Source organism: Amyelois transitella, chromosome 27 (genome assembly GCF_032362555.1).
Source record: "Amyelois transitella isolate CPQ chromosome 27, ilAmyTran1.1, whole genome shotgun sequence".
Classification (NCBI taxonomy): Eukaryota; Metazoa; Arthropoda; class Insecta; order Lepidoptera; family Pyralidae; genus Amyelois; species Amyelois transitella.
The window spans coordinates 6,033,851-6,054,571 of record NC_083530.1 but is presented as its reverse complement, the minus strand read 5'-3'; the positions used below and the strand labels follow the sequence as shown (position 1 = coordinate 6,054,571).

Below are 20,721 nucleotides of genomic sequence, written 5' to 3'. Positions count from 1 at the left end.
TGGCGTGGTGGTGTTCAGTAGGGACCAAAGCTCGTTGGTGTCGAGCTTGGCCCCTGGTGGTATGTATGTAGCAAACAGCCGCAGCTCGCGGCCGGCGACGCTGACGAGCACGCCGAGGGCGTACATCGTCTGGAACTCCACGTGGGGGATGGGCTGATGAATGATGTTGCGCTTCACCAACACTGCAAGTCCCCGGTAGGCGTATCCACTGACCGGGCTCTTCTCATCCTTCCGGTATGTGATGTAGTTTGGGATGCCAAACTTTTGGTCATCCCGCAGGTGGGTCTCGCTGACGAGGAGAACATCGATGTGCTGCTCCCGGAGGAAGTTGGCCAGCAAGTATTTCTTCCTCCGGAGCGATTCTGCGTTCCAATATACGATCCTCAGAGGCGTACCATCCATAATTAAAGGTTAGGGGTGGGTACGCCTCTGAGGGGGGCCGCGGGGACGAGGGCGGCCAACAGTGCCTGCATCTGCTGCACCGACTGCACCAGCGCGTAGAAGTGCTCCGGTGGGATCGGCGCAGCAGGGGCGGGCGCAGGAACGGGTTGCGGTGCCGGGGGAGTCGGTCCGGCCGCCTCTTCTCCTTCCGCCACGGGGGCAGAGCTCTCGGCGGCGGTGTTCTTCTTCTTCTTCTTTTTCCTCTTCTTCTTCGGGAGCTCTGCTCCCCTGGCGGTCGGTGGGTTTGCAGGGGCCATCAGAGAACCCTCCGCTGCCTCGGTCGTGAAGTTCTGGGGCGCGGGGGCGGTACCGCTACGAGCGACCGGGCCAGCCCGTCTGTTCCTGGCTTCGCGCCGCAGCACCGGGCAGGACGAGTGGTTGGCCGGGTGCGGTCCTCCGCAGTTGGCACAGGTGGCGGGCTGGTCCAAGGGCCGCTCGCACTCGGTGGCTTTGTGGGGCCCGCCGCAGCGCACGCAGACGACGGACCGGTGACAGTTGACCGACGAGTGCCGGAACAGCTGGCACCGGTGGCACTGGGCGGGTCCTTGTTTGCCCCTCCACGCTTCAATCCTCAGGGCCGGCCAATGGAGGAGTTCTTTGATGGCGTATACCTCCTGGCAATTTGGTGTCCGTGCCAGGAGGGTGAAGAATACGCACCCGGGGCGATCTCCCCTGCCCCGGATGGCTTTTATCGCTTCCACTTCAAATCCCTTGTTCTCCAGGTCTTCCTTTAATGCAGCCTCCTCCGTGTCGGGCGGTAGCCCGCGGATGGCCACCTTCAGTGGTCGGTCTGATGGCAATGAGTACGAGTGCCATTGCACATCCAGCGTATTGATATAACGCTGGACGACTCGGTACTCATTGCCGTCCTTTGGTGTAAAATGTACGCCTCTTCCGCGCGCGACGGCGGCCGGCGAGCGCCCCAGCAGGCGGCTAATCTCCCTGAAGTGAGCCACCCAATTGGGCAGGTGGTCCACACAGATGCGAGGGTAGCGCGGCTCCCGGGGCGCTTGTGCCGACGGCGGGGCGGTTGAGGCGGCAGCGGCGGCGGTGGAAGTGGCCATGGCTGCGGGGGCCGCAGTCACGGTGGAGGCTGCAGCTGAGGTTGAGGTGGAGGCGGCAGGTGTTGAGGTGGTGGGCGGGACGCGAGGCACTGCTCCCCGTTGTGCCCCCTTCCGTTGAGGCAAGGGGGCTCCGGCGCTAGCCGCTACCCGGGCGAATGATACCGCGGGAGCGGCCAGCGAGGGCGGCGCGCGTTGGGCGGGTGCTTGGGCGGACGCTTGGGCGGGCGTCTGGGCGGACGTCTGGGCGGGCGGGCGGGCGGCCGCTTGGGCGGGCGCCTGGCTGGGCGGGCGGGCGGCCGCTAGGGCGGGCGCCTGGTTGGGCGGGCGGGCGGCCGCTAGGGCGGGCGCCTGCTTGGGCGGGCGGGCGGCCGCTAGGGCGGGCGCCTGGTTGGGCGGGCGGGCGGCTGCCAGGGCGGGCGCTTGGCTGGGCGGGCGGGCAGATTCTTGGGCGGGCGGGCGGTCAGCTGCATGGGCGGCCGCTTGAGTGTGCGGATGGGTGGACGTCTGGGCAGGCGCAAGGGCGGGAGTCTGGGCGGACGCCTGGGCGGGCGCTCGACTGGATGCCGCCCCCGCCGGTGCGCGGCGCGGGTCCCGGGATTGCCACCTCGGGATCGCGGACTTCCCGGCCGGCGGAGGCTTCATGGCGGCGGCGTCAGCGGCGGCGGCGGCGGCGGCGGCGGCCTCCGAGCCGCGGACCGACGCCATCGTCGCGGCGCGTTTCAGTGGTCGGTCGCGGGCGCCGGCTCCTGTCAGGTCCGTTGTCGACCCGGACGATGAGGGTTCGGCTGTCGAGCAGGACTCCTCCTCACCCTCCCGCATGTCGAGGGCCCGGGGCTTCTTCGGCGTTTCAGGAGCGTCGCCCGTGGGGCTCCTTGCCCGTTTCAGGAGGGAGGAAATCACCTGCCTCCTGGGAGTTTCCATGTCGACAGGGGGGAGGGTGATCATCCCCCGTCTGGCGATGTCTAGGGCCGCGAGATCGTCCACCGACGGGGCGACCCCCCGCACCTCATTTTCCTTCAGGCGGAGATAAATCGCCATCCATTGCGCCATCCCCGGCGACAGCCAGTCGCCGTGCACTAGGCGGACGAGTACCTCCGCGTCCCTTCTCATCCACCCTTTAGGGGACAGATTCGCAAGGGGCGCGGGTAGGGATGCGGCGGCGAGGGCGGCGGTGGCGGCAGCGGCGGATTTGACTGCCGCGGAGACGGCCGCAGAGGCAGGAGCGGCGGCGGCTGGGGTGGCGGTGGTGGCGACGGCGGCGGCGGCGGTGGCGGCGGCGGCGTGGGTGGCGGCGGCGGCGGCGGCGAAGTATGTAGCGGCGTCAGCGGCCTTTGCTACAAAGGTGCGGCTATCAGTGACGGCGGCGGCGACGGCGGCAGTAGCATCAAGTGTCGCTGCGGTCGTCGTCGTCGCGGCGCTGGCTTGCGTTGCGGCGGCGGCGGCTGAAGTTGCAGTGTCAGCAGCGGCGCGGGCGGCGGCGGCGGGCGCAGGAAAGACGCCCGTCGGCGTAGCATACGCCGCTGGTGGCGTATGCAAGGCGATGTCGGGGGAGGGGTGCGGGGGACCCGCACCTACCCCTTCCCGGGGGGGGGGCTCCATTTCGGAGCCCGGACGACGCGCGGGAGTGGAGTCGCTCCCGAGCAGCCGAGGGAACAGCGGGGCCGACTACCCAACCCCTTTTCACCGGTGAGACCCGCTGGTGGGAGGCCGGCTACTAGGGGGGTGCGAGCAAATCAGTCCCGAAGTCCTGGCAGGGGTTTCCGCCGGGAGCTATCCTCTCCTACGCAAGGTTGTTTGCGGGGTGTTGGGGGGGCGTGGCTACGTTCCCCCAAGCGCGGAAACTGAATCGGCTCGTACTCGTAGAAATTTCTTCGAAGCGACTGGCGAATCCTCGAAGCTTGCGCTCGCCTCCTGCCCCTTTTATACCCTGCCGCCGCTAGCCGCGTCGAGCGCGGCAACCGTTACGCAAAAATAATCCTTATAGCATGATTCAGTATTTACGCGCGATGGCTTGTTAGGGTATTTTATTTCATGTATAAGTTTGGTGTTTCTATACCGATTTCGATGATTTTTTTTTTATTGAATAGGTACTTATATTAATTTTTAAGAATTATGAATGAGTGTGAGTGTTATTGGTATTATAAACATCAGAGTAAAGAAATATAATCAGAAATCTTCGAAGTGCTAAGCTATTAGGAATTACACGTGTTATTGTGAGTCCAACCATAAAAGATAGACTTATGCTGTCTTGGGATATTTTTTTAATAATTTTATGTAGAATATTTTCGTTATACATGGTTTTGCTGTATCTTTAACATTAAGGCTGCACACGCGACGGAAGCTTAAAAAATCAAGTAACTTCTCCCGTTTTCCCAACATTTCCTTTCACTGCTCTTCTCCTAGTGATTGTAGCGTAATGAAAAGTATACTATAACCTGCTCAGGAGTATGAAGAATAACTGTACCAAGTTTCGTTAAAATCCGTCAAGTAGTTTTTGTTTCTATAAAGAACATACAGACAGACAGACAGACAGACAAAAATTTTACTGATTGCATTTTTGGCATCAGTATCGATCACTAATCACCCCCTGATAGTTATTTTGAAAATATATTCAATGTACAGAATTGACCTCTCTACAGATTTATTATAAGTATAGATAGATAGATAAAATATAGTATTGTTGAGTTAGTATCTCGTAACACAAGTCTCGAACTTACTTCAAGGCTGACTCGATATGTGAAATAGTTACAATATAATACAAAACAAATTATCTTTATTGCCCATTAAAAAAATACATATATAGTAGAAATATTAACACATATAATATCCTTGTGGAACATAAATAGAAATACAAATAAGTTGTATGTTATTTTGTCAACATTTATGAGATAAGTTCGATTAGTTTTCTGTGTCATTTCGTGTTTTTCACTTTCCTTATTGCTATTTGGTTGTAAATTAGCGATTGGACGGAATGTAAAATGAAGACTGAATAATTGCATTTATAATTACACTAGCTGTGCCCGCGACTTCGTCCGCGTGGAATAGTTATTTTTGACATCATTAAAGCCCTCAAGGATGAATAATTTCCCCCATTTTTTCACATTTTCCATTATTTCTTCGCTTCAAATAGTTGCAGCGTGATGTTCTATAGCCTAATGCCTTCCTCGATAAATAGTCTATTTTACAAAAAAAAAAAAAAAGAATTTTTCAATTCGAACCAGTAGTTCCCGAGATTTGCGCGTGCAAGCAAACAAAAACAAACTCTTCAGCTTTATATTATTAGTATAGATCTTCCCTTTCGGGGTAGACGGAATCAAAAGTTAAGATACACACAAGATCAAATTTTACAAAATTTATATGTTTTTTAATTAGTTAACTATATTTTATTTTGTTTTAAGGCAATGGGTTGTCACCGAGGCCAGTCGGTTCATGCGTGTTTAATACCTGTATTGTTTACGAATAGTGCCGTGTGGTTCCCGGCACCAATACAAAAAAGAATAGGACCACTCCATCTCTTTCCTATGGATGTCGTAAAAGGCGACTAAGGAATAGGCTTGCATTCTTTTTTAGGCGATGGGCTAGCAACCTGTCACTATTTGAATCTCAATTCTATCATTTAGCCAAATAGCTGAACGTGGCCATTCAGGCTTTTGAAGACTGTCGCCTCTGTCTACCCCGCAAGGGATATAGACGTGACCATATGAATGTATGTGTGTCAAGATGCAATCTCTGCCTACCCCTACTGGATAGGCGGTGATCGTGGGAACTGTTTGTTACATCGTTATTTTGTGCTCCGGATATTTTCACCGTAGTTAAGGGTGAGTCAGTGAAGTGTGAAACTATATCTTTGCTCAGACAGATTTTCTTATATTGGGGAATGTATTTTTCTTTTTCATGTTACTGTCTCAATTTTGTATATACACATACATATGGTCACGTCTATATCCCTTGCGGGGTAGACAGAGCCAACAGTCTTGACAGGACTGAATGGCCACGTTCAGCTATTTAGCTTAACGATAGAATTGAGATTCAAATAGTGACAGGTTGCTAGCCCATCGCCTAAAAAAAGAATCCCAAGTTTGTAAGCCTATCCCTTAGTCGCCTTTCACGACATCCACGGGAAAGAGATGGAGTGGTCCTATTCTTTTTACTACGCTTTTATTAGCTTGGGTTGTATGTATGTATGTATGTATGTAACGGAATCTTTGAGCTTAATTTTCACTGATTTCTAAACGTCTGATCAACTTGGAACTTTGCACACGTATCAAGGACCGATGACAATGCAATATTTTGATAAGAGTTTCTCATTATCCTTATTAAAACTGCCAGGATTAATAAATTCATTTTTAGATCCTTCGTATGAGAGTAAGAGAGACAGAGATAGCACCAGTGCCAGTAATCTCCATACAAGAAACCAAGAAGTTCTGACGTATAATGAGTCAAAAAGAGATGTAATATATTTCCATATAATGTTACTATTAACCTGAGGCTTTTTTATTTCATCGCATCGCTTCATTTAGAATTACCATTAGAAACAATAGTAGAATTAGTAGAATATTTTAAAACAATAAAAATATATAAGTAATAAAACAAAAGTAATAAAGGAAAATTGAACAACTAAATTTACAATAATACAAGAATAAAGTTACTACCTACAGAACTTTGCGATATTTAATACGTATTTAACATATTAATGCAATTCTTGAATTAACATTAGGTACCTTTTGCCTATTTATAATAGCAACACTGTAATACTCGTTTGGAAAATGAGTGAATAAGTTTTGCAGAGAGTTTTGAATTCGATTCGAACACCTGTAAACTTTCTTTCTGTTTTATTTTATACCGGTGCCTGTGTATTTACCTATTTGCACTCTGTTTTGTGCTGATAACTTGTCGTTATTTGGAGTTTGGAATCTTCCGTTGAGTCGAGCTTTGTTCTTCCGGATATTCGTGTGATTTTATCATCTGAGATTGGACTCTGACTGTGTTCACTGTGTTGTGCAGATATTTTGAGATAGGACTCCTGTAAAAAGTACCTGATTATTTGAGATAGGAGTCCCAAGTTTGTGTTTGTTTTTGTGAAAGACAGATTTTACAACAAAAGTGCCACGATGTCTTCAGATAAACATTGTTGCGTTCCTGGTTGTAAAGGCAGTAGAGGTATGTTTGAAATATTTTTGTTCCTATATCAATCTGCCTCTTAATCTTGTGGTTTGATTCCTGGCAAGGCCACAATCGAAAATTATTATGTTTGCTGGATAGTCAAAAATATTATTAACAGTGATTTATCACTATAAAATTCTTTTCAACTGGGTTTAACAATCATCATACATACATATAATCACGTCTATATCCCTTGCGGGGTAGACAGAGCCAACAGTCTTGTAAAGACTGATAGGCCACATTCAGCTATTTGGCTTTAAGATAGAATTGAGATTCAAATACCAGGTGTTCCTTACTTGTTAATCTAATGTCAGTTCTCGAAGTCTCACAATACAACGGTTTCCTGAATGGACTTGGCAGGATTCTAGACTTATTTTTGTCTAATATTCCATCGTCACTGCACACTGTCAGCCCTCTACTATCTAGCCAATCTCACCACCCTCCATTTATAGCCTATTTTTCCGTCAGTCATGTAGAGGATACTATGAAAAAACGTCCTAATACCAAATACAATTTTCATAAGGCAGATTATAACCTAATCAACTCTGCTATTAAAAAAACGGACTGGAATGCTTTATTGGACGATCTTCCCTCAGAAATGGCCCTCGAAGTTTTTATGAACACTCTGGATAAACTAATAAAAGAGTATACCCCTTTATCAAATACCAGGTGCACTTCTTATCCCATATGGTTTACTCCCAAGTTGATCAGACTTTGCAAAAAGAAAGAAAAGGCCTGGGTGAAGTGGAAAAAATACAAAAATCAAATTGACTATGAAGTATTCTCTCAATACAGAAAAGAGTTCAAATTATTGTGTGATGAGTGTTATTTAAAATATATCAACTCAGTTGAGGACAATATTACGACTAATGTGAAATACTTTTGGACATATATAGCTAATCGTAAATCTAAATCTAATATACCTCCCAAGATGCATTATAAGGATGTAAAAACAAATGACCCTGAAACTGTATGCAATATGTTCTCAGATTTTTTTCAATCTGTCTTTGAACCCTCTTCACTCAGACCTAATCAACGGCTGGCTCTCAATAACCTGAGCAATGATGATACTCTTATAACTAATATTCGGCTAGGTGAATCTGATATCATGAAAGAACTGCAGTTACTTGATATTTCAAAGGGTCCTGGTCCTGATGGTCTTCCTCCCATTTTGTTCAAAAATACCGCCAAATATATATGCCGACCGCTTTGTATAATTTATAATAAATGTTTGGATGAAGGCGTGTTTCCTGAAATATGGAAACACGCTAACATAACTCCTATCCATAAAAGTGGTCCCAAACACGACTGCGAAAATTACAGACCCATCTCTATATTATGTACGCTGGCGAAATTATTTGAACGACTAGTTCACAACATAATCTATCCCATTCTACATAAAGCCATAATCCAAGAACAGCACGGTTTCGTCAAAAAAAGATCCACTGCATCAAATTTGATTGTTTTTGCCAACTTTTTATTTAAACATATGGATCGCGGTGTACAGGTTGACGTGGGTTACACGGATTTTAAGAAAGCTTTCGACAAAGTCGACCATGAACTGCTCCTAAACAGATTAGCCTTCAATGGAATCCGCGGAAATCTGCTGCGCTGGTTCGAGTCATACATCTCTAATAGATCTCAAAGAGTGGTTATCAATGGATATCAATCCAGAAGTGTCATTATCACTTCAGGAGTCCCTCAGGGATCTATATTGGGTCCTTTGCTATTTATAATTTTTATAAATGACATAGCACAATGTTTTCACCACTCTAAGTTTCTGCTCTATGCTGACGATCTCAAAGTTTACAAGGCAATTAGCAGTATAGATGACTGCATCCTTTTACAACAGGATCTTGATAGACTCTCGGCCTATTGTCATGACAGCAAATTACAGCTGAGCGTTAGTAAATGTAGCACGATAACTTTTACTAAAAATAAAAATGTAATAAACTTTCATTATAAATTAAATAACACTAACCTAACTAAAGTGTCAGCCGTAAGAGACTTGGGTATTAATTTGGACTCAAAACTTTGCTTGGACACTCACATACAGAACATTGTTAATAATGCTTTTAAAATGTATGGCTTCGTTCTTCGCTCTTCCATTGAATTTAAAAGGACCTCCACATATCTCTACCTGTATAAAACTCTCATTCGCTCTCAACTTGAGTATGCTGTGCCCATTTGGAACCCATATTACAACGAGTATAATGATGCTATCGAAAGAGTACAGAAAAAATTCCTAAAGGCTATGCATTATAGGTGTTTCAAACGGTACTTACCTTATCCTATACTACTTAAAAAATATAATATACTCTCACTCAGTAATAGACGTAAGTACCTTGAAGTATCTGCTCTACACAGAATTGTTAACAACCTTTTTGACTGCACTGATATTGTGAATGGATTGTACTACGCTGTGCCCAGGAGTGCTGTGATGAGGGAGACTCGTACTCGTTCCCGTCCCCTGTTTGCAACAAGTTTGTGTCGCACGAACAGTGGACGGAGAGCCCCTCTTCGCCGTATGATGGAAACATACAATGTTGAATTTGTGGACATCGATATTCTTGCATGTAATGTTGCTAAATTTAAAAATCTAATTCTTAAAAAGCTATAATTTAATTTATTTTAAGGCCAAAATTTCGTTATTTAATTAGTAAGTTTTTAAAGTAACTTCCTATTTAGTTTAAAATGTCTTAATGTAGTTAGTAGCCCCGATTTCTAGTGTAACTCTGTGAATAACGTTGTGGGCTACATTATTAGTAACACTTCTTATGTTTAAATTCTTATTTATCTGTATATAATGTAGCTGTTTGTTGTTCCAATAAATAAATAAATAAAATAAATAAAATAGTGACAGGTTGCAAGCCCGTCGCCTAAAAAAGAATCATGATGATGAGAATATTATGAGATTAATCCAATCAGGCCACATATAACTTTAAGAAAGTTAGTTGTGAAAACCTTCGGCGATGGGCGCATGGTTGGGAAAGTCTAGTAAGTTCTAGTAAGATAGTTATACTAGAAGTGTTAACTTCCAAAAAATAATTGTATAAAAAAACTAAAAAAAATCGCGTTTTATTGCTAATCGAACTAAAAATTAGAAAATAAATAATAGTTTAAAAAAAACTAAAAAACAACGCTTTTATTGCTAATCAAACTAAAAAATAAAAATTAATGACAAAGGAATTATAAAACAGTAGTAGCAAGTCGAACAATCAGTTATAGTCAATTACCTCCGATTAAAATTATAACAAAATTAAATTTATAAACAAAACAATTTAAATCGGAGTAAAAAGCGTGGGGTGCATTTTACTTCATTTTCATAACTCTCTTGTCATAAATATATGCTAATAGAATGATTTTAATATTTACTACATCAGGCACCCCACGCTTTTTACTCAGATTTAAATTGTTTTGTTAATAAATTTAATTTTGATATAATTTTAATCCGAGGTAATTACTACTACAACTGACTATAACTGATTGTTCGACTTGCTACTACTGAATTCCTTTGTCATTAATTTTTATTTTCTATTTTTTAGTTTGATTAGCAATAAAAGTGTAGTTTTTTAGTTTTTTTTAAACTATTATTTATTTGTATTGGTGCCGGGAACCACACGGCAACATTTTGTATATTCCTGTTGTATTATTGGCTGTTAGTTTTGTCCGCAGTTGACGGCATTATTAATATTACTTATTACATACATCTAGTCACGTCTATATCCCTTGCGGGGTAGATAGAGCCGGCAGTCTTGAAAAAAACTGAAATCTTTCAGCCTAAATAGAATTGAGATTCAAATAGTGACAGGTTGCTAGCCCATCGCTTGAAAGAAGAATTCCAAGTTTCTAAGCCTATTCCTTAGCTTTTAAATGTCTGAATGAACTGATCTCACTATAAATACGATGCGTAAGTATCTCATTACAAAGCAAACGTAGAAATTCGTTGATTCACCGCCGACCATTACCGGCTATGACTTGCGAGAAACAACATGATATTCAACCATTTGGTTCTAGTAAAATTTTCTCCGTTCTGAAATCGATGAAGAACTTAGGAATTTTCTATTTGTGTTGAATTTTGTCTCTTTTACCACTATTTATAAATACAAGTGCCGTGTGGTTCCCGGCACCAAGACATAAAAGAATAGGACCACTCCATCTCTTTCCCATGGATATCGTAAAAGGCGACTAAGGCATAGGCTTAAAACTTGGGATTCTTTTTTGAGGCGATGGGCTAGCAACCTGTCACAATTTGAATCTCAATTCTATCATTAAGCCAAATAGCTGAACGTGGCCATTCAATCTTTTCAAGGCTGTTGGCCCTGTCTACCCCGCAAGGGATATAGACGTGACGTAAATGTCCTTTTAAAACATGGGTCAGCTTTTTTTATCACGCGGCGGCATGTAGTCTGCTAGCTGGTGTTCCCTTCCCTTTACATGTTCCTCTGGATTTGTTACCAAGGTTGTTTAAAGTCTTCCCATCTCCTTTTCTTGAAATCATAGAAAGGCACTTCTTCACGACACAAACGATGTCCTTCTAAAACACTGATTAAATAAAATACTAGCTTTCAAATTCACGCGTGTGAAATCGCGGGAGGATATATACTTTAAAACTTATATGCGAATTCCAAGGAACTGTTCTTTCAACAATTTATTGAAAAGTTTCTATCGCACGCTGGCTGGTTCAAATATCACGATACAAAATGTAGGCCATAGCTCTGTGAAACTATAGAAGTGTCATTCTTAATTTTTATCAAACAATCTATTTAATTTAAAATTATTGTAACACCAGTTTTAAGTCGATCGAAAACGCCTTGTCGCTAATAAACACAAATGTGTAGTAATTTTTGTAACTTGCGGGCTTCCGCTCGCAGTTAAAGCTCGCAGAAAAATTCTTTTTGCGTTGAATAGACCATTTATCGAGGAAGGCTTTAGGCTATATAACATCACGCTGCAACTATAAGGAGCGAAGAAATAATGGAGAATGTGAAAAAAAACGGGGAAAATTATTCATCCTTGAGGCCTTCAATGATGCCCATAATAACTATTCCACGCGGACGAAGTCGCGGGCACAGCTAGTTGCCAAATGACATGTTTATGTTATATAATTTGTACGCCGTGTGGTTTCCAGCACCAATATAAAAAAGAATACGACCACTCCATTTCTTTCCCATGGATGCCGTAAAAGGCGACTAAGGGATAGTCTTACAAACTTGGGATTCTTCTTAAAAGCGATTAGCCAGCAATCTGTTACTATTTGAATCTCAATTCTATCATTTGGCCTGCCAGCTTAACGTGGCCTGTCAGTTTGTTCAAGACTGCTGGCTCTGTCTACCCTGCAAGGGATATAGACGTGATTATATGAATGAATGAATGAAAATCTTTACGAACCGTAAAATACATAAGTTTTGCCGTGTCTAAACTTTTCAAAGTCACGTGGAGATCAGTATTTCTCGAAGCAGCTGTCGACTTCTTTAAAATATATTTTCAAACGTAGAGTAACAGGGCGGTATAAAGCGACTTTAATCAATACCGTGTCTAAGGAGCGTTGGAGTTCTAAAAAAAATACCTTTGTAACTCTGTTTAATAACTTGTTGTTCGCTACGAAGTGAGACTTCGCGAACACTATTATTTATATAGAATAGATTTATTTTCAAAATTGGAAACAAGGTATCACTCATTGACGTCACATCACTTAAATCTAATTATAACTACTACCGCTTCCAAAGCGGATGTGTAGAAGAAGCGGCGTAACAAACTACACTGCGGCATTTTCATCGGACGGATGACTGAACCGATTTTGTTGCCCGCGAACTTTTAAATTCTATTGACAGATTCTTTATACCTATTTAATTACATCGATATAAAACCAGTTTTTTAATTACTAGCATGCATGAAAATACTTAAGAATGTGTATGAAGCGAAAGAAGTATGCAGGGATCGTGGTAAGTGGAAACATGTAGTCTATAAAGTCTCTGCCTTCCTCTCCGAGACGGAGGCGTGATTTTATGTATGTATGTCTAAGTTGTGAAGCTGAACGTGACCTCTCATTCTTTGAGACTGTTGGCTGTCTACCCCGTTAGGGATAAAGAACTTTTATATATATGTATGATACAAATGAAACCACTCAAATAACAGTGCTGTAATAATTTTGTTTGTTTGTAAATATTTTATTGTACATAACAGAGTTACAGAAAACACAGTAAGTCAAAATGTACATATGTGTGCCGTGTGGTTGCCGGCAGTTTAAAATAGGACCACTTCATATCTTTCCCATGGATATCGTAAAAGGTGACTAAGAGGAAGGCTAATAAGCTCGTTATTCTTCTTGTAGCTTGTAGGCGATTGGCTAGCAACATGTCACTATTTGAATCTAAATTCCATCATTAAGCCATACCGCTGAACGTGGCCTTTCAGTCTTTCAACACTGTTGGCTCTGACCAGCCCGCAAAGAATACAGATACGAATTTAAGTATTTATGCAGTATGTCAAAAATAATAATTCATAACGGCGATATCTGAAAGGATCATACCACTGTAAGAGATAGTATAGTAACAGCTATGTACCAATGCCGTGTGGTTCCCGGCACCAATATAATAAAGAACAGGACCACTCCATCCCTTTCCAATGGATGTCATAAAAGGCGACTAAGGGATACGCTTATAAACTTGGGATTCTTCATTTAGGCGATAGGCTAGCATCACTATCTGAATCTATATTGTAACATTAAACCAAACAGCTGAACGTGGCCAGTATTTCAAGACTGCTGGCTCTGTCTACCCCGCAAGGGATACAGACGTGATTATATGAATGACTGAATGCATGAAAATCTTAACGAACCGTAAGATACTTAAGTTTTGCCGTGTCTAAACTTTTCAAAGTCAATTATTGATAACTAGAGGCCGCCCGCGACTTCGTCCGCATGGAAACCCTATCAATCCCGCGGGAACTCTGGGATAAAAAGTAGCCTATGGGTCTTCAGCTACCTACATACCAAATTTCATGGTAATCGGTTCAGTAGTTTTTGCGTGAAAGAGTAACAAACATCCATACATCCATACAAACTTTCGCCTTTATAATAGTAGTAGGATTCATTTTATTAATAGGGAAATTTGAAGTCAATCCCCCTCAATCCCTCTTCCATCCAGGCTTCAGCAGCTTTCCTCATCTCCTCATCGAAGTAGTCGCGCCAGTCACCCACCTTACCTGTTCAGATATAAAAATAAACATGTTAAAAACACCGCCACAATGCCGTGTGGTTCCCGGCACCAATACAAAAAAGAACAGGACCACTCCATCTCTTTCCTATGGATGTCGTTAAAGGCGACTAAGGGATAGGCTTACAAACTTGGGATTCTTTTTTAGGCGATGGGCTAGCAACCTGTCACTAGTTGAATCTCAATTCTATCGTTAAGTCAAATAGCTGAACGTGGCCATGCAGTCTTTTCAAGACTGTTGGTTCTGTCTACCCCGCAAGGGATATAGACGTGTCCATATGTATGTATGTTAAAAAAAGTGCCCTATGGTTTCCTGCACCAAAAGGAAAAAGAATAGGACCACTCCTGGATGTAAGGCGACTAAGGGATAGGCATTTAAACTGTGACGGGGTGCTAGCCTAAAAATAAGAATACCAAGTATTATCTAGCCATTCTCTTAGTCGTATTTTACGATAAACCATGGGAAAGATATGGAGTGGTCCTATTCTTAAGTGCCGTAAACCACACGGCACGGGTAGATATAACACCGTATACATACATACTTACCCTTTCGTATGAAATTCATATCTTTAGCAATGATTCCTTCTTCTTTCAAATCTTCTTTGTTCACCGACTTGTTTTTACGCAAATTGTCAAACTTCAGATGCTCGCATAAAGCGCCAATTTGATTTTCTGTTACGGTTTTACCCAAAAAATTGGCAACACGGCGAATCACGCTTGGCATATCCTGAAAAATGATAATTATAAGCACTAGTATAGGAGTGAAAGGTGGGTATGGTAAAAGAAGCACGAAAGCAGAATAAATGCAGTGGAAATGAGAGTGTTAAGGAGTATGATGGGTGTGAAATTGAGTGACCGGATAAGGAACAGTGTGATTAGGGAATGTTGTGATGTGAAAGAGAATGTAGTTACAGGAATAGAAAAGGGTATGTTGAGATGGTTTGGTCATGTGGAGAGGATGAATGAAAGCAGGTTGACTAAGCAGATATACATGGAGAGTGTGGAGGGAAAGGTCGGAGTGGGAAGACCTAGACGAACGTATCTTGATCAAATTAAGGACGTCCTGGTAAAGGGTCAGGTCAAGAGTACCCGAAACCGCCGAACTTGCATGAAGAGAGTTTTGAATGTGGATGAAGCGAAGGATGCAAGCTCGTCGGTTTCGGGTACTCTTGACCTGACCTTAAAGTTTGATCTAGGCACGTTTGTCTAGGCCTTCCAACAGTCAGGATATTGATAAAGAATGAAAATTCAAAGTACAAAGAATTTAAAGAACAAAACCACTACGTAAATTAAAGTTACCTTTGTCAATTCTTCATAGAAAATAAACAGCATATTTGGATGGTTTCTCAAAAGCCAGGCTTCTTTCACATGGGCGAAATATGGACCATATTCAACTGAAACAAAATCATGTCTTCATACATACATACAATCATGTTTATATCCCTTGCGGGGTAGACAGAGCCAATAGTCTTAAAAAGACTGATAGGCCACGTTCAGCTGTTTGGCTTTATGATAGAATTGAGATTCAAATAGTGACAGATTGCTAGCTCATCGCCTAAAAGAGGTATCCCAAGTATATAAGCCTATCCTTTAGTCGCCTTTTAGTGGTGCTATTCTTTTTTTATTGTTGCCGGGAACCACACAATATTTTTTTTATAATACTGAAAAACTGAACTGAAAAATAATGGAAAATGTGAAAAAAAAAACGGGGAAATTATTCCTCCTTGAGGGGTTCAATGATGCCCAAAATAACTATTCCACGCGGACGAAGTCGCGGGCGCAGCTTGTATTATATATGTACATATTAAGAATACTCTTTTAATACGAATAAATCCTTGTTCTACATACCCAAATCATTTCGAAAGAGATTCCAGAAGGTCTTGAAATCACCATTGAATGCCCTTAAAGTTAAAAATCTGTGGTAGTGATAGTAGGAGACGACTACGTCCCTCGGGTCTCTGGCCACGTACACCATTTTGGCCTTGTCCAGAATGCCTGGAGGTAGCAACGAGAGTGGTATGTGACATTTGATAAATCTGAAATCATTATGATTGGCTAAGTAAGCTTTATCCAGTCTATAAAAAAAATCTTTTAAAACACGTATTAAAAAAGATTTAAACACAGTATTTTTTTATAATTTTATTGAACCGTATTGCATCGAAAGTAATGTACATAGATGGGCACATACATATATATAGTCACGTCTATATCCCTTACGGGGTAGACAGAGCCAATAGTTCCGAAAAGACTGAATGGCCACGTTCAGCTGCTCGGCTTAATGATGGAATTGAGATCCAAATAGTGGCAGGTTGCCCATCGCCTAAAAAAAGGATCGTAATTTTATAAGCCTATCCCTTAGTCGCCTTTTACGACATCCATGGGAAAGAGATGGAATGGTCCTATTCTTTTTTGTATTGGTGCCGGGAACCACACGACATAGATGGACTTTTCTCTTAAAGTCTGCGAAGAACAAATTGGGTGGTATACCTAATCAAAATTTTTGGAGGAATATTCGTTTGAATTCCTTCGTGCCGTGTGGTTCCCGGCACCAATAGAAAAAAGAGTAGGACCATTCCATCTCTTTCCCATGGAGATCGTAAAAGGCGACTTAGGGATAGGCTTATAAACTTGGGATTCTTTTTTAGGCGACGGGCTGGCAACCTGGCTCTTTATATGAATCTCAATTCTATCAATATAAGCCAAACAGTTGATTGAGGTCTATCTGTATTTTCAAGACTGTTGGCTCTGTCTACCCCGCTAGTGATACGCGATTATATGTATGTTTTTAGATGTATTAGACTTTGTCCAACATCAAAACTGGTTTCCAAAAATACAAGGGTACCGCATCTTCAGTGTACTTTTATGGCGAACGAAGTCGCGGATGAAAGTTAGCAAATAAAAAACAGAAAAACTGTGTTTTATCAAAAACTTCTTATTACCTCGGTGAAGACATTCGGGATATCAGGTCGTACGCTGTATTTTTTAACGAGTTCGCAGAATCAATATTAAATTTGGCCTCTGAAGCTAGCTTTGGAAGGTTAACTGGACTGAAAAAGGTAGAAAATTTACTGAATACCTTAATTTAATAAAACAATATAAAAAACATTTTTTAAAATATAATATTCTTTAAACGATACGTGATTATATTTCATGACTTCACTACATTATTTCTATAGTGCGGTTAAGCCGTTTCGGAGGAGTAAGGGAACGAACATTGTGACACGAGAATCCTACTAATATTATAAATGCGAAAGTTTGTATGTCAGTATAGATGTTTGTTACTCTTTCACGAGAAAATCTACTGAACCGATTACGATGAAATTTGGTATGTAGGTAGCTAAAGAACCAGAATAACATATAGGATACTTTTTATCCCGGAGTTCCCGCGGGATTGATAGGGTTTCCGTGCGGACGAAGTCGCGGGCGGCCTTTAGTTTTATATATAAGATAAGATCTATATTCCAGCCCCCTCAGAATAACACTTGCGACGCCGTTTTTATCGCGCTCTAAACTACATATATCTGTTTCGTTTACATTCATACAAACATATAATCACGTCTATATCCCTTGCGGGATAGACAGAGCCAGCAGTCTTGAAAAGACTGATAGTATTGACAGGTTAACCTGTCGTGTAAAAGAAGAATCCCAAGCTTATCCCTTAGTCGCCTTTTACGACATTCACGGGAAAGTTATGTTTAGTGGTCCTATTCTTTTTTCTATTGGTGCTGGGTACCACAACTTTTTATTTTAACGTGGAAACTGGACAGCGATAGGTTTTCGCGCGTTAAAAACAGGTTCGCGCGCGTTATACATACCTACTACGGCAGCTGAAAACTGTGTATGCTAAGAAAGAGAATACATACATACATACATATGGTCACGTCTATATCCCTTGCGGGCAGATAGAGCCAACAGTCTTGAAAAGACTGAATGGCCACGTTCAGCTATTTGGCTTAATGATAGAATTTACATTCATATAGTGACAGGTTGCTAGCCCATCGCCTAAAAATCAACCCCAAGTTTGTTAGCCTATCCCTCAGTCGCCTTTTACGACATCCATGGGAAAGAAATGGAGTGGTCCTATTCTTTTTTGTGCCGGCAACCACACGGCAAAAAGAAAGAGAATAGTAATTCTTACTTGAGATTCGGGAACCTCTCGTCAATGCGGACTGTTCTGGCGATTTCGTAATCAAAATCGTTTGCCACCAGCCACACCAACTCCTGAGTCCAAGTTGTACCTTAAATAATAAACATACTTACATACATACATATTTCACCTTGTGGCGACATATCTACGCCACTCGTCACAACATCAAATCAAATAACAACTGTCAATCATCGCGAAAAAATTGATGCGCTCAACCAATAGCAGCGAAGAAACTAAATCGCGATTTCAGAGATTTCACGGATTGGAGCTATATATACAACCTCCGACACAACATCGTCGGAGCCGCGGTTCCCCAGGCCCAACACCTAGCCTGGCGGAAGATCTTTCCTTTGGTGGCGGTCGAGCCGAATCATCGCTCCCGCTACAACCTCTTTATCCCTTACTTTCCATTGACGTTTTCAATTTACACAAGAGAAGTAGATTTACTTAATTTAGGTTAAAATGCTCGTTACCGTGCCGAGTGGTTTCCGGCATATTAGAATAGAACCACTCCATATATTTCCCATGGGTGTCGTAAGAGGCGACTAAGGGATAGGCTTATAAACTTGGGACTCTTGTAGGTTATAAGCTAACAACCTGTCACTATTTAAATCTCAATTCCATCATAAAGCCATACGGCTAAATGTGGACTTTCAATCTTTTCAAGACTGTTGGCTCTGTCTACCCCGAAAGGGATATAGACGTGGCTATATGTATGTAGGTATGCTCATTACCTGATCTCGGGAACGTCAAAATGAAAACATCATCAGATCGAATATCCATGTTGTATATTTTAGGTAGATAAGGCTCCAGCGCTTGCGGCATCAGGTAGCCGTGCGGTCCCGTGCGGATGAAGTATTTTGAATGCTCTGAAACTATTTAATTTTAATCATACTATTTACAACTTAATTATATTTCTTATCACGGATTTTCTAAATTAAGAGTAGAGTAGGGCATAGGGTACCATTTTACCCGGATTTCTTGTAGGTAGCGCTAAATTCGACGCTTTTTGTGGGTGGCGTTTAATTCGTTGCTTGTAATACAAGTTGCTAATAACGTAGCTTTTTTGTAGATGGCGTAAAATTGATTACTTTTTGGAGATAACGCTTAATTCACGCGAGCGAAGCTGCGAGTTAGAACTTTAATAAATAAAAAAATACCTTTCTCAGTAAAACCATTTCTCTCGTTCCTGCCGGCTTGTTCTAAAGAAACGCGTTTAATTTCAAACGGATACACATTTTCTTTTCCCTCCATTGTGAACCGCACACTTAGCAAAAAATATATAATTATGATAACACCGCTGTTTTTAAAAACTAATATATTTATTACAATCTAAAACATACTTTGTTAAGTCACGAACAATGTTGACTAGTTTTTGCATCAGACTTTTTTATTAAGTCGACATTATTTCTATTGATTCGTGATCATAGCCGAAGATATACATATGATAACGCGTATTCCCGATGGGGTAGGTAGAGGCTGTATCTTTTAACTTACCAAGATCCTATAGTTTTGTACCTTTATAGGCAAGCTCATCTTCTGAGGGTACACTTGACCAAGCAGGGGACGGCCTAGGCGAACGTACCTTTATCAAATAAGGGACATTATTGTGCAAGGTCAGGTCAAGTGAAATAAGTTTGCAGAGATCATTGCAAGTAAAAATGCAGTTTAATTTTTTTCTTCCTCATTTTCAACGCACAAACATAGCAACGTAGTTTTATCATTATGTTCTTAATAACCATGAATGAGACGTCGTAATTTTTATCGGCTAAATATGTTTTCAGTTATTGACAAAAACTTACACGATTCACAAATTTAATAGAGTTATTGATCACGAAATTATAACTAGCTTTTACGCGGGGTTTCGCTCCCGTGGGAAATTCCAGAAAAAAATCATATGTTTCTCCCGAAGGTCTATTCTATATATATATATATATATATATATATATATATATATATATATATATATATATATATATATATATATATATATGCCAAGTTTAGTGAAAAGCAGTCCAGTTGTTTGTTTGTTTGTATACTCTTTATTGCACATAAAAAAAATTTAACAAAAAATAGTAAAACAGTCATTGGATATACTCGTAGAAGAATATGTACAATGGCGGACTTATACCAATCGGGATTTCTTCCAGTTAACCAAAATATAAAGGAAAATCCAGAATCAAAGAGATAAACATACATAAATAAAAAATATATTATTTTTGAGTTTATTCGTCACAAACATACAAAAATACAAATCTATTCTCTTTATTATTAGCGGGGGTTACGTACATACTCTTATATCTATCTGAGCGTCGATGGTCGAACGGTAAAGGTGGCCGAATAAAATGTTCAGGAAAGCACAAGGTATTAACACACACACACACACATACATACATATGGTCACATCTATATCCCTTGCGGAGTAGACAGAGCCAACAGTCTTGAAAAGACTGATGAGCCACGTTCAGCTATTTGGCTTGATGGTAGAGTTGAGATTCAAATAGTGACAGGTTCCCAAGTCAGGAAAGCCAAGTTTATAAGCCCGTCCCTTAGTCGCCTTTTACGACATCCATGGGAAAGAGGAGTGGTCCTATTCTTATTTTTATTGGTGCCGGGAACAGCACGGCACTAACATACAAAACGCTACAAAAATATATGAATAACCAGAATCTACAATCATTGCGAAGCG

The 20,721-nt window shown here is 42.0% G+C and overlaps 2 protein-coding genes across 2 annotated transcripts in view; one reads left to right on the top strand and one right to left on the bottom strand.

The window, feature by feature from the left end:
* The window catches only part of LOC106130408 (nephrin), a 348,487-nt gene that overhangs the window by 97,946 nt on the left and 229,820 nt on the right, over positions 1-20,721 (top strand). The window lies entirely within an intron of this gene.
* On the bottom strand, positions 13,768-19,286 carry LOC106130377 (luciferin sulfotransferase-like). The gene is made up of 8 exons (XM_060951925.1): positions 19,193-19,286; positions 18,767-18,907; positions 18,024-18,123; positions 16,825-16,932; positions 15,734-15,921; positions 15,185-15,279; positions 14,432-14,612; positions 13,768-13,874 (listed from the first exon to the last, which is right to left on the bottom strand). Exons 1-8 carry the CDS (start codon positions 19,284-19,286, stop codon positions 13,768-13,770), a joined length of 1,014 nt encoding a protein of 337 aa, XP_060807908.1.